The following is a 14,491-nucleotide window of genomic DNA, read 5'->3' as shown; positions in this document are numbered from 1 at the left end:
TCAAGGTATATCAACAAAGGATTTTTTTGACTTGGACACCTGCATGATGATTGGATGTCACTTAAGTACATTGAACAGGCATCTTAGAAGAAATCTCTTGGTTTAATAGCTTCAATTCATTTCTGGTCAATATTGTATAAAAGTTTGGATCGCTGTAATTATATGGTTTTGTATCAAAAGTAACATCCATCCACTCTTCAGTTATTAGAATCAACCTGAATCAAACTCTGACCCCTGCGTTGCATTCGCCGAACATCCGTCAAAACTTTTCTCCCCGCGTGAAAGTCTCTGTCATTAAAGTTAATGACTTGATATATTTTCACCGTTTCAAAACAAACTTGTGTGTTAATTCGGAGTGCTGTTGGAGCTGACATGTACAATTTGCAGGTTTTATGCAGTTTTAATCTATAATTCAATAAGATCAGGCATGATTTATCTGCTTAATTACTCTCTGATATTAGCAATTAAACCCCAGCTTTGAATTAAATCTCAATCACACGCTTGTAATTGATGGACTAGCGCTTCTCATAGGTTTGCGCGCGTGCGCTGGGCTCCTCGCAGGCTCGCTGCTCATCGTTTGAATTATGTTAGGATCAACCTACTTAAACTTTACTGCGTTCTGCTCTGTTGCATCCCTTTTGCCGTTTCATTTTCTCAGCTTTATTGAAAATGTTGACCCAGCTACAGGCCATGAAAACAACTCCAGTTCTTACGCTTCTTTCCAGAGTTGATGTCATACCGGCCGGCACAATATTGTTTTGGGCAGCGGAGTTGATATCATACAACAATGTGTTTTTGTGACAGATGTTGTCAGTAAAGCTCTGATGAAGGAGAGAGAAGATATTTATAGATATTTGTTATAGTATCTATAATACTTTTTGAAGTAATACTTCACAGTGTCATTTCAAAATAGTCATATTTTTTGTGGATGTACCCCAGGTGTTTTTTTTATATTAACAGTGGATTGCTCTATTTTAAACAATCTATTTTTGAGTACTTGAATACTTTTTGACGCCATTGTCTGGAACGTTCGCAGGCCACATAGAGATGTTGTGAATCATTTATGTTGCTTATCAGGTTTTGCACAGTGCAGCTCTCTGAGCAGCAAGATTTCTACACCGATAGATAAATAGATAACAGACAGACGTTATTAGTCCCCGAGGCCTAACCAGCAATGTACATTCACGTTGCAATGACACGAGACAAGACAACACATCACACATATAAGCAAAATGTATAACTTCCCTCTCTATAGGACTGATTGCACAATATTGAACACCTAATATTTGTCCTTATATGATTCTTCCTTTTCACACAATTGAGACAGTCATGATTCTTCTGTTGACAGGTCTGATTTATTTTTATTAACCCCAACAATTTAAATGCTGGTCAATTGCTACAGTTACAAATTGTAACATCACTCAGACATTTAAATAGAAGTCTTTCATCAATTAAAAGGTTTTTTATCAAATATAAAGTCTGTACAGTAGATAAATATTAGTTAGTGGTAAACAAAGAAGTAATTATATTTGTGAATACTGTACTGTCAGAGAGATGTCTATTAATATTTTTAAGTAATGAGGCAAAGTAATTGTTTAACCATTTAGGAATCAATGTATTGAAATGGTTTGCAAGCAAAAAAATAAGCTTCAGCAGAGAATTAGGAGTGTTTAAATGCTCTTTTAAGGATGGAGGGTCATGCTATCAGATCATGGTGGTTGAGTATTGCATCGGAGGCAGAAGATTTGTGTTTGCTTGACGGCATCTGTGGGTCTCTCACGTGTTTGTTAAAGGTTCATCTGGGGCACTGGCCTGATTTTCTCTGCTGCCCAGCCAAGAGCATTTGAATAATACCGGGAGCTGCTTTATTTGCATAGCAAGATATCCAAAAAGGCAGTCCGTTCTCTGCCTATTTTTGGCCCCCTTATTATTTTTTTGCTTATTGTTGCAGAAGATTCACATATGCTGCGCGAGCGCATTAATATATTTCAGCCGACAGATGGACTTGACGCGCACACGGCGGTTCCAATTCCTTCGCTCGTACATCCACACGCGTTCATTCGAAGGCCCCGCGCGCAGGCGAAAAACAGGTTTGAACATACTGTATTATCTTTTGAATTGATCTGCATGACACTGTCTGCCAGAGCTGACTCCGTGCCAGTTTCAGAAGGGGCGGTGGAGCGGCGAACAATGATGCTTTTGTCTGTTAAACGGCGCAGCCCTCTGCCTGACATCAAGATGTTTGTTTCTAGCTTTTGTGTTACACTTCGATTCGCTCGAGACCGAAACCATAACAATGGATTAGCATCTTTATTTAAACACAATCCAAAAGAGGGAAATGGAAAGAATCGTGCATTAACAGCTGACCCCAGATTTGGTGTTTGACAGCGAGCGACGGAACGGGAGTTTGTGTGTTGGTTTTATACAGGTCTATGAGGGCCGTATCTGTAGAGAAACTTGCTGACTTGTTTGTGAAAGACTTGTTTGAGCAGCCAGTGATGTGGTGACTGATAAGCAAACAGCCGTTTGTAGAGGGCAGAGCGTTGACCTGGAAACAGCGACGGCTCATCTGATAACATTCTGGCTCTTCATTTACATGCAATATTAAGAAAATCAAGTCTGTCAAGTGTTCGGGTGACGTGGATGGATTTTCTTTCCTGTCTCATGTGATGTTTGTGTTACTTTAACACAGCCCACATCCTCTGATCTGTGAAAGGTGGGGCACTTCTCGTTCAACAACATTTGATCAAAGAAAAGTTCATCTTAAAGTGAACTGTAATGTAATGCAGATGTTTGCATGCGACCGTATGTTACGGTCACCAGAGGGCCCGATTAGAACCCAATGAGATGATAAAAAGGTGTAGAAGGTGCCATGTGACTGCTAGTATGTGGAATCAATCTCAAGTTTATTATTGTGCTCGCTGGCATCTCGGTCAGGGCGAGGGACATAAACAACACACTGTTCTCTCACAGTAACGTCCTGTGATGCTCTCATTGGCAGCTTGTGACCGCTCGGCCCTCGCGCTCATAGACACACGCTGTCCCGCTAACTTGAGCTCGTCTCACGCATGAATTCAGGCATTGTGTGCAAGAGAAATATTTTGATCAGAATGCCCAACGCTATTTATACCCGTATACCCAAGGGTGCTCTGGTGGGCACTCTCGTCCGGGACCTTTCGACCCGGCCACCGACCAAACAAATGTGGGTTGATAGCCTTGTTGAATCTCACATGCTTGGGTCTGGTCTTATCTTAACAGCAAAAGAAAATAAGGAAGTTTGTAACGAAAATCTTTCGGTTAAAGATCAATTCAGTGTCTTAAACTGAAAATAATCATTTATAATTTGAGCTGTCATGGCAATATTATCAATGTATTATATTGCTAAAGTATTTTCATGTGTAACAGCTTTTTTTACGGAGATGCCCATAGAGAGGCGAATGTTATGAATTGCATCTCGCTATGCTACAACGTGACTTTTTCTTGAAAATAACATTTATTTTCCATAGCACAATGCAAAAAAAAGCATGTAAATAAAGTAAATAAAGTTGATTTTGTAAGTGAAACAATTGCACTAAATTTACTAATAACGATGAAACCTACACAGAGAATATAAATGAAGGCCATGAAAAGTAACGTACGTGTAACAGTAGTTTTTCCTGTGCGTATGTTTTATCAACATTGGTATGGTCCTTGTGTATTAAATTTGTCTAAAAAAAACCCAGGAGTATTCTCACATTCCGGCCGACGGTCTCCTAACGCGCTCTGTGTATGACAAGACAGTGGAAGAAATGCAATTGGACAAATACAAATGCGTTTTCAGGTCCTGCCGGCCCAGAGAGCATTGCACTGTCTGTGAACATTGTTTCTGAAGCGCTTCGTGCGCAACCCAAAATTGTTTATAGTTTTATATTGTTGTATAATGCATTAACGCTAATACCTCTGTTGACTTTATACGAGTTGACGTTGTGGGTGCGTGTGTTTTGCATGCGGTGGGATTTGTTTGTGTCTTTATCCGCTCGGCGTTTGCAGATGTTTGATTGAGGATTATTTTGTGATAGTGTGGTTAATGGCGATGATAAAGGTGTGTGTGTTTGAACTGCAGACATCATAGAGGGAGTGAGACTCAAATCCCCACACATGCAAATAAAACAGAGCCACAATAAAGGTGGCAGAAGAACAAGGTGAGCTGTGATGAGTTTGTCTCTCTCTCTCTCTCCTGGGCTTTACGTGGCTTTTGGGAGGGACGAGAGAAACGCTGAGTTATCTCTGTCATGCAGCGCTCTGGCTCCTGTTCTGTGTGTGTGTGTGTGTGTGTGTGTTTTGTGTGCGTGTGTTGTGTAATCCTGTGGAAAGGTGCTGCCACACACTGGTCTGGAGATTACAGCATCTCTTTTGTAAGTGTGCCAGGAACACACAGTAGAGCTCACAGCTCGGCTTTATTGACTCTTTCTGTCTGTTTTTTCCCCGAAAACTTTCCTGTAATGTCTAAAGATGCCGATACAAGTAAAGTTTCACACTTGTGTTGCCAAATACAACAGTATCAAAAGTATAGTGTTTCTTTTTTATAGTATATCTTCATATACAGTGTATTTTATGAAATATTTTGAAAACATGCAGCATTAAAGCCTGTTCTGTTGGGACAAGACCTCCCACATTATAAGTGCGTTGAAGCATGAGACTCTGCACGCACTCTTTTATTTTCAGTCATTAATTGAGATACGGAGAAGCATAGCACATAAATAACATGTTAGGAATGGTGAACATCAATAAAATACACAACCTGTATTTTAAGTGACACAGTTTTTAAGTGAAGGGAAGGCAAGTTATTAAATTTTTAAGTAAGTAAGTTTTAAAGATAAGTCCAAAATAAGAATGTGGAATCCACCTGACAATGAGATCATTGATTAAGAGCTGTATATGTTCAGGCAGACACCTGTCTTGAGAAATAAAGCACACTGCTTTATTTAAAAACTTCAATATTAAAACATAATAATTGCTTTTAAACATGAAACTGGCATTCAAGTATTTCTCAATTATGTACACATAAAAAAAATGTATAGACAAATTTCCATATAATCATTAAAGCGAACAGGAAATGAAAGGAATAGTTCACTTAGAAATAAAAAAGCTTAACTCATTTATTCATCCTCCAAACCTGTTTGAATTAATTTTCTTCTGCAGAACACTAAAGACGATATTTCGAAGAACGTCGACAACTGAACAACATTGGCCTTTGACTTCTATTGTATGAACATAAAACCACCGAGACATTTTTCAAAATATCATCTTCTGACCATGAGTCATGTACCGTTTTTGAATGACATGAGGATGAATAAAAGATGACAGAATGTTTATAACAGTGAATGGTGTTATTATACTGAATGTATGGCTTTTACTGTTTGGTATTGTACAGTGTACGTTCTTCATCTGACCATCATGTGTTCTTGCAGGGTTGGCTTTGTGAACTCCTGCGCTGGAAAGAAGATCCGTCTCCGGAGAACCGGACGCTCTGGGAGAACCTCTCCATGATCCGCCGATTCCTCAGTTTGTCGCAGTCGGAACGTGACGCAATATACGAGCAGGAGAGCAACGGAGGACAGCAGCATCACATGGACAGACCCCCGCACATGATGCACGTGCCCACGGACCCCCTGCAGGTCAGTGTCAAATATAAAAAACAGAATTATTTCAACCATTAAACTAATCGTGTAATGAATAGTTACGACTGTGATCTTGTAAACACGGTTAAAGATATCACACTTGTGTTTTTGCGAAACAACAAAACCTCTGTTGAGAATTTGAGTTTTTTTGGGTGTTGTATGACTTTATAAAGCACTTATGTATCTCTCTAAACTCTCTCTCTGTCTCTCGCTGGGTGAGTGAAACAGTCATTAGCAGCATCATTTGTCTGTGTTTAGATATTAAGGACATCTGGCTATTTTGATAAATTCGTCACTATTCAGAATCCATATTTAATCATAAAAATCCGCCAAGTTCTTCCGGTTACAGCTGCATATTTGATCGTATATTATTTTGTTTACTCGCAAACATATGGTCAATCCAAGAAAATAGCATGCGGTGGGGAAAAACATTTTGTCACTTCTGTTTTCACCACTTAAGGCAATGAGATCTGCTCACGGCTGGGGACGCTTGAAAGATCTGAGTCTCACACGCAAACTAGTTTGGAATAATAAAGCAATAGCCGAAGGAAGCCGTGCGATACAGTCACTTTACTATGGTTAAAGGCTAGCATGAACATCAGAGTTATACTTTTATGTTTTTGAAAACCTTTCTACCTAAACATTTACATTTATTCATTCGGCAGACGCTTTTTTCAAAAACGACTTGCAAAGTAAGAGAGCACAGAAACATTTTGACGCTAAACAGTACCGTTAGTTTACAAGGCCATGCTACTAGGAGGATTAAAGCTGGATCAAGCAAAGGAGAGAATGTACAATACTTTTTTTTATAAGACGGACAGACAGTTATTGGTTAGTCAAATAAATGTGGAACAGGTGTGTTTTCAGCTGTTTTTTGAAAGTTGTGAAGGATGCTGCAGTTCGGGTGGAGGCTGGCAGTTCATTCCACCACAGGGGAACCGAATGAGTAAAGGCGTCACTCATTTCCCCGTTTAATAAAACATCAATGTTTTGACGGGAACAGATTCAGGGTCAAGCCTTTAAATCAATAAGTGTAGTTCATCTTCATTTAAACATAAAATAACATAAATCACATGCTCATGTTTCGTTTCATTCTGTCATTGTGTTCCAGCGTCTTTGATATGTTATCTGGAGACTGAATGCTGAAATGTTATCATGCATTGCTGGTTCTCTTGGGAATGTACCAGGAAAAAACATTGGGTTTGCTACAATGCCCCAAACTCACAAACAATGGCACATTTCAGAGCTAATGTGTCATATGTTTACAGCGATGTGAAAGTGGTCGGCACCCAGACATCGATAGCGCTCAGAATGAATCTCTCACCGTTTTTATTTACTCCGTCGAGTGATGGTATTTGAATAGAGCTTGATAAGCAATCATCAGAACTGTGTTTTCTGTGGGAATATTCTGATGATACAGTCCTGCATTAAGCAGGTGAGGCTCTGACATCTCTGGATAACCAAAATCCTTTTTATGAATAATATTATATTCATCTGTTTAAATTCACAATGAAATCTAGCAAGTTCAATAGCAAATTTATCATATGGTACAGCACAATTATTGTTGATGTTAACTCAGTGAATTAAATACATTAATTACCCGACACTATGGAATATCTGATCAGGTACTGGCAACATTATGAGGTATATTCCTCTATAACAACGGCTAAAACTCATAACAAATCTCTCATCCAGGTACTGCGAGTCATCTTGACGGCTGCAGTTTAATATTTATAATTGAATTAATTAATAAAATATGATATGGCTTTTAAAAATATATATGATAATATATTTGCAAATTATTAAACCAGATTGCATGGTTGTCTTTGAACATTATGTTGACTTTAAAGAGTATGAATCGAAACTACACTCTTTTGATTTATTTTTCCTCTTTATTTGAAACTTGATGGGCACAATTAAGTAATATTATTAAAATGTAGAAATAAGTCTGGCTTCAGTGCCAAAGCCACTTCACACTCAGTAACATGCGAGTTAAAAACTTTAATGGTGAAACTAATTTAAAATATAATATAAACTAGAGGCTGTCAAATGAATAATCACGATGAATCGCATCCAGAAGAAAAGTTTGTGTTTACATAATATAAGTCTGTGTACTGTGCCTATTCATTTTGTATTCATAAACGCATACATGTACATATTTAGAAATATTTGCATGTATTTATTTATATTTAACACACTAATTTAAATTCTTTTTAAATGTTTATTCCTTTTTCTATTTTTCTGAAATATATGCATGTATGTGTATGTTTTTATAAATAGAAAATAAATATGCACAGTACACAGACCTATGTTATGTACTTTTATTCTGGATGCGATTTATCGCGATTAATTATTTGACAGCCCTGTTCTAGAGTTTAATTCAATTCAAACTTATTCCTGTAGCAATTTTTTTTATTCTGCTTTACACTCAATAAATTAATACAAACATCAGAGACACAAGACTTAATTATAGAAATTTGGGTTATACAAATAAAAAATGCATAGAAAACTTAAAAATATATACCTTTAATCAAATTTAGAGATCAGTTTTTTATAGCTTTTCAGAGGAATTGAATGTTTCTGGATATTAAGCTTTTGTAGACAAAATCTTTTTGACATGCAGTGTGTTTCTCTTTTCCACTTCTGTCAGACTCATCAACACCCCACCTCTCAGCTCCAGACCCCTCTGCCCCTACCACACCTCTCTCAGACTCCTCTATCCCAGCAGCCCTTGCAGCAGCAGCAGACAGGCCCACGGCTACCCCCGAGACAGCCCTCCATGGCCTCGCCTGCGGAGACTGAGGACGACAACCGGAGCAAGAGTCGCCAGGGCAACCGCATCTCGATGGAGGCGCTGGGCATCCTGCAGAGCTTCATCCAGGACGTTGGGTTGTATCCGGACGAGGAGGCCATCCACACCCTCTCCGCGCAGCTGGACCTGCCCAAACACACCATCATTAAGTTCTTCCAAAACCAGCGTTTCTACGTCAACCACGCCGGCAAGCTGAAAGAGCCGCCCATCGGCTTCCCCTCCAACAACAACAACAAGGACGAGGGCCTAACAGACTTCAAAGAGGGGGAGCTTCTCACGGAGCTGGATGAAAGCATGCAGACCAACAGCACCATGTTCTCCATTAAAATCGAAGAGCACATGGCGCCCGAAGCGCACGCTCCCTGTCAGGCCCAAACTGAGCAGGAGGCTAAAGAGTAAAACTGGCCTCGCGGACCGTCAAATTTGATTCTAGTATCTCTCTCTCTCGTTCTCTTTGACTCTGTCTGTGTTCCATGGGCGAAACTGTAAGACTTTTTACACAAGACTGAATAATACAGAGGTAATTCACTCCCACAGTTTTGTAAAGCGTGGTTTATTTCACTGTAAAGACTTGTGCATCATTTCAATAATCTGCACAACTAAACGATGTAAAAAAAAAAACATTGCAGAAGGAACAGTTTACAGAAACATGAAAATTTCCTCATCGTTTACTCGCCCTTGTGTTTTTCTGAACCAGACTTGTTTTCTTTTGAGGAGCAACATAAAAAAATAAAAAGGCTGTTTTTTCGTATAATGAAAGTGGATGGGGACTGGGGCCATCAACCTCTACTGAAACCCTAAAAGACATGAAAAGTGGTCCACGAAGGCTAAAATTCCTTGCAAAAGCTTTTGTAAGGTTTCAGAAAGTTCAAGTATATACCACACAAGCTGCGTAGACTGTTTTATGATTATTTTATAGTCGTTTCTTTTCTATTTGGAGCATGACAGCCCCAGTCCCCATTCACTTTCAGTATATAAAAAACAGCCATGGCATTCTTTAAAAACAATCTTTTGTTATCGAAGAATAGAGACTTTGGAATGACACGAAGGTCAGTAAATCATGACTGAATTTTATTTTTGTAACTCTTCCTTTAAATCAGCAGTATGTTGCTGTGGATATTTGCTGACTGCACTTCTTGTCTGTTGTTTTTACACTGATTTCGAGCTACTGATTTAAAAAAAAAAGGAAAGTCAACGGCGTTTGATAGACTTTGATGTTTACGTATGTGATGTTAACTGGATTTTTTTATAAATGCATGACTTTGGGAAGAGGAGAAGACAAGACAAAGGCCTTAATGGTGAATTGGTGAGTCGAGCACTGCTGGCTAGTGAGAAATAAAGAGGATTCGCTCCCTCTCCGGATCTCTAGAACCTGCAGGTAGAACCCGGAAAAGTGGCTCAAGCTTATTATTTGGTTTGAGGAAATATGAATATATATATATAGACATATATTAATTGTAAAAAATTATACAGTCTTAAAGAAACTATGCCAACAAATGCCTTGTACTATATATGGCACTGCCGATGTTAGATTATTTTGCAAAACTTTGGTCACTGTAATATCTCGGATTTCCACAGCTGAAAATGTGAATCACACCCATCGTCCTGCATTATTTATTTGGGGTCCTGGTGGAATTACGTTCCGTCACAGGGGCGCTTTTCATTTTACTGATCTTTTTCTATTTATTAATGTCATTTCGATGGGCAGTAAAATCAGAAGTGTCTTAAAGTTTTAAATGGAAAAATGTGCTTTAACAGTTGCCTAAAAAAGTGCTGTTATGTCGAGCAACTCACGCTACAAGCTTCACACTTAATGTTGTATGCAATTTTTACTATCATGCAAATAAGCTTAGGTAAACGACTAACCTATAGACCACCTTAGAGAGATGAAAACATATGCAATTTGTGTGAAATCGATGTTTGCGATGTGTCTTCCTTTGGTTAACAATCCAACTCAAAGTTATTCCTGTAAAAAGATGATGTATAAAAAGAAGTGTTTCTTTTTTTATGAGTTTATTGCAATGAGAACGCCAGATATTTTGTTACGACTGACTGTTTTATAAGTGTTTCTTGGTTTCTTTATGCAGAAATGTTCTAACTAGGAGTGGTTACTGATTGTTAATGACACAATTAAACTGTTTGTATTGTACTCCAGAATCTTGGCGTTAATATGACGGCGTGGCGACCCGGGAGCTTCTTCACGTACTTAATAAGTGAATCTCTCCTGGGTGCCAGGCTGGATGGAGTCATATTATAAGCGTGTTTAAGGGTAAATAGACAGCAGGTGTTAATGCTCTGATGCTGAGCTGATCTGCAGGGATCGGAGGTGCAAAGCTGTGAAGGTGTGTTGACTTCTCGGTGAACTCCAGGTGATGCTCAGAGCCACATGTGGAAATCTGTCTCGTAGACTTAAAGCCCATATGGAGGCAGAACGTTAGTGACCCCAAATCATCCCTCGGGCGTTTTTAGGCCTAATAAAATCATATTTTAAGGAATGAAACAGCCGACTTCAGGATGAGGGTAAGTTGTACGACATCTTTTGTTTAAAAGCAGATCAATTGTGTTTTCTACCAGGCCATTGCTCGTCCAGCAGACGCTGTACAGTGAGACACGAGAGAGACTAAATGCGTGTACATAACTGTAAAATATGAAACACACAAAGTACATAAATGTAGTTCTGCCATTTGTTTGCTGATTTAAGCACAACCTTTTGTTGTCACACTGATGGCGCTCTAGACAGAAAATAACGTGAAACGTTTTTTTTTCTTCAGACGTTTGTGATGTTTAATATTTCAATGTGTACACAGACAGGTATCAAAAGTTCATGAAAATGTTTAATAAAATTCCTTATAACATCCAGGCCCTCGACTCGAATGTTTGCTATCAGGTGGTGTATGAGTTCGTCTCGAGCTCGAGTCGTTTGCTGCCCTTTGATGAGCAAGTCGAGCGCATTGCATTGTGGGATATGGCACTGAAAGAGTGCGCTTTACATACACTTTCAGGTAAATTTCAATGCACCCTTATTAGCAGGTTGCTTTGAACAAAAGCATCTGCTGAATGAATAAATACACAGTACATGTAAATGTAGAAGGTCGGGCATTCATGAAACTTCAAGAAAATTGTCATTGTACAGTCAAAGTCACACACTGAATTTTGTACTTGAGACTCAAGGCAGATTTTTGTTGTATAATGGGAGTACACTAAACTAACCCGTCAGCTCCTGCGACGACAGTAAATCACAAGAAAACGCAGTCGAACCACTAATACATTTTTTTATTAAGACAGCGATCTCTGTGAAAACTGATCAAGAACACCAGCACTGCAGCTGAGTTTTGAATTGAACTTATTTAGAAATGACCTTAATAAGCAGGATATTCTTTAGGGACAGTTTTTTTTCTTAAAAAATATAACTTTTATATAGTTATAAAACCCCATTGTATTCAACAACATTCAAAGGCTGCTTCTCACTGACAAAGACTCAAAATTTCATTATATTCATTATAAATATGAGAAACTTAAGTATTTTTTAATGTATATCAATGCTCATTTTGTCTAATTTTTAAATATTAGTCATTTTGAGGCCCCCTTGGAAGTCAGCTGAGACCCCCCACCCCCCCTGTTGAGAACCACTGGTCTGGAACAGAACCATAGAATGTCAATCTGACCGGAAACATGGTCAAATCCTTTCTTTACCATTAAGCTGTCAGCGTAAACTTCATCCTGAGAAGACAGCTATAATGCTGCAATATAATGAACCCTGTTGTTATCAATTGTTGGCCTCTTTATCAAAATCTGGGAGATTGAATCATTCGTCTACAGCCAAGGCTATGACTTCTTAGAATGACCTTCTGGATAATCATGGTTTCCTCTGTTCTTTCCTCATTCTTTAAATGTTGCTTTCTATCTTACGTTATTTAAAGTTATCTCTCCGGCATCATTGTTAAACAAATTTTCAGTGACGTTCAAGAATGATGCATTGACTTTACCCCAGATAACATTTGAAAAAAGGAAAAGAAGATCTTCATTTTATGAGCTCTGAAGGAGATTCATCTAATGCGTGATGTTACCGTCACTTTTGTTAAATCCCTTATGAATGTATGGATTTTTGTTCTTCTGAAGCTTTTTATTTGAGACTGTATTCTAAGATATACACAAGATGAGGTAATTCAGATTTTTGATTTTCTTTGTTTAAGTAATCATTTTAATTGTGTTTCTCATACTGGTTCTCAGATAAATGTATGGGAAAGGTGTAAAAAGCATTTTACCGTTTGGTACATTTACATTTACGCATTTGGCAGACGCTTTTATCCAAAGCAACTTACTTTGCAATATACTAAACATTTATACATGGCTATGTGCAATCCCCTGGAATCGAACCCACAACCTTGCTCTTACCACTGAGCTACAGGAAAGCTCATCATAAATATATTTTTTAATACTTATAACTATATGTCATCCATATGTTTTTAATTAAAGACACTATATAAATATTCTACACAGAATGCAGCAAGCGCATTAACATTTGTAATACAAACAAAGTTGATAGATGTGACGTTTAACAGATTCAGGTGAACTCGGTGTATCGGATTCGAGTCTCTGGTCTGATGTCTTAATAATGTCTGTAGTTCCCTGATCAGCTATTTCCAAGCCTGCGGTCTCTTAAGTGAACAAGCATTGCTCAGCTCAATGAACACAGGCCAGACTCAGCGCCTTACAAAAAATAATTGAATTTAATGGTGTCATTGTACAGCAAGGCAGCATTTTATCCGGTGGTAAACCTCTGTGATGGATTAAAACAGGAACAAAGGGCAGATGACCCTCTACAAAGCAGGTCGGTGCAGATCAAGATATCATCATGCACAATATTTATCAGTGCCGATCTCAAACACCTCCACTTTGCGGCTAAATTGAGATGTTGCCAAGCAACCGCATGGTATAGTGCCAGGAGCGAGCTTTACAGTGTCCCCAGTTGTGTCTTTAATCTCTCAGTAACTGTACTCACTGTAAACTGTCTTTGCCTTTCCTGTGCACCACTGAATGTACAATGCTATCCATTCAGATGACACAAATAGTGTTGTTTTGTTGTTTCTAAAGCAAGCATCAGTGTTTCTCATGCTCGAGGTTGGAGAGTTCAAATAAACTCATGCATAGCAACACCCTAGCAACCACCCACCAGGCAATATACTGTAGCAGCGTGTTTTACAAAAAAGATAAATGCCTATAGAAAGTGTAAAGCATTTTTTAAAGTTTGTTAAAAATACGATCTTCTCTTCTTTCGGACAATTCTGCAGCCCCGTTTTGCAAAGGCGAAAATCCAACGCCGGTTGAGTTTATTTTTTTATCAACTGTAAAATACTCCAAACAACACAACCATCGCCATTTACTCACTAGGTGTCCACTTATTCCTTTTCACGAAATTTAGCTGAAGTGGCCTCTTATTATCTGGAGTACTAATTGAACTGATTTTCCTTTTCTAAACCAGTCTACCTGCATTCATTTCAAAGCAATAACTCGTGGATGAACAACACCACTCATTGGCAAGCACTCTCATCGATGGTTCCACTTATGCGTTGACCAAAACAGCAGCACCTCCAACAATCTACATGTTACACAATATAATTACGGTCAGCAGTGTTTTGAACTCCCGTTTTGCAGCAAACGCTTGAGGAAATTCAATGTAGCCAAATTAGACATGGACACGATATACGCAAATCAATCTGACGGCAAATACGTAACTAGTTTACGAGGCGAATTCATTCGATGTCATTTGTACATTTTTGTACGATTTGCTTTCGCTCAAGTGACGTAAGACTTAGGGGTGGGGCTTCAGCATTGTTTCTTCTAGTTATCGTACGCTTTTGTTTGATTCACAGCCTACGAATTCATAAGAATAAGCCGCCTCACAAAATAGCAACGAATTCCTGTGAGATCAGACTGCAACATGACATGATCTCCTTTTTTAAAGCCCATAAAAATGTCAAGGTAAACGGCACAATCACAAACTCTAGCCTACATTAAA

The 14,491-nt window shown here is 38.6% G+C and overlaps 1 protein-coding gene across 9 annotated transcripts in view; it reads left to right on the top strand.

Annotated features, from left to right (window-relative positions):
- LOC130432854 (DNA-binding protein SATB1) overlaps positions 1–10,621 on the top strand; it is a 72,912-nt gene extending 62,291 nt beyond the window's left edge. For all 9 annotated transcript variants that reach the window (XM_056762410.1, XM_056762411.1, XM_056762412.1 and 6 more), the window contains 2 exons: positions 5,451–5,657; positions 8,311–10,621. In XM_056762410.1, coding sequence (XP_056618388.1) covers positions 5,451–5,657; positions 8,311–8,871 — 768 coding nt within the window. In that variant the 3' untranslated portion in view covers positions 8,872–10,621. The remainder of the gene's footprint in view (positions 1–5,450; positions 5,658–8,310) is intronic.
- The last annotated feature ends 3,870 nt before the right edge of the window (positions 10,622–14,491 follow it).

Source organism: Triplophysa dalaica, chromosome 12 (assembly GCF_015846415.1).
Source record: "Triplophysa dalaica isolate WHDGS20190420 chromosome 12, ASM1584641v1, whole genome shotgun sequence".
In the NCBI taxonomy this organism is placed as follows: domain Eukaryota; kingdom Metazoa; phylum Chordata; class Actinopteri; order Cypriniformes; family Nemacheilidae; genus Triplophysa; species Triplophysa dalaica.
The sequence above is the reverse complement of the archived record's forward strand: the minus strand, read 5'-3'. Positions and strand labels throughout refer to the sequence as shown.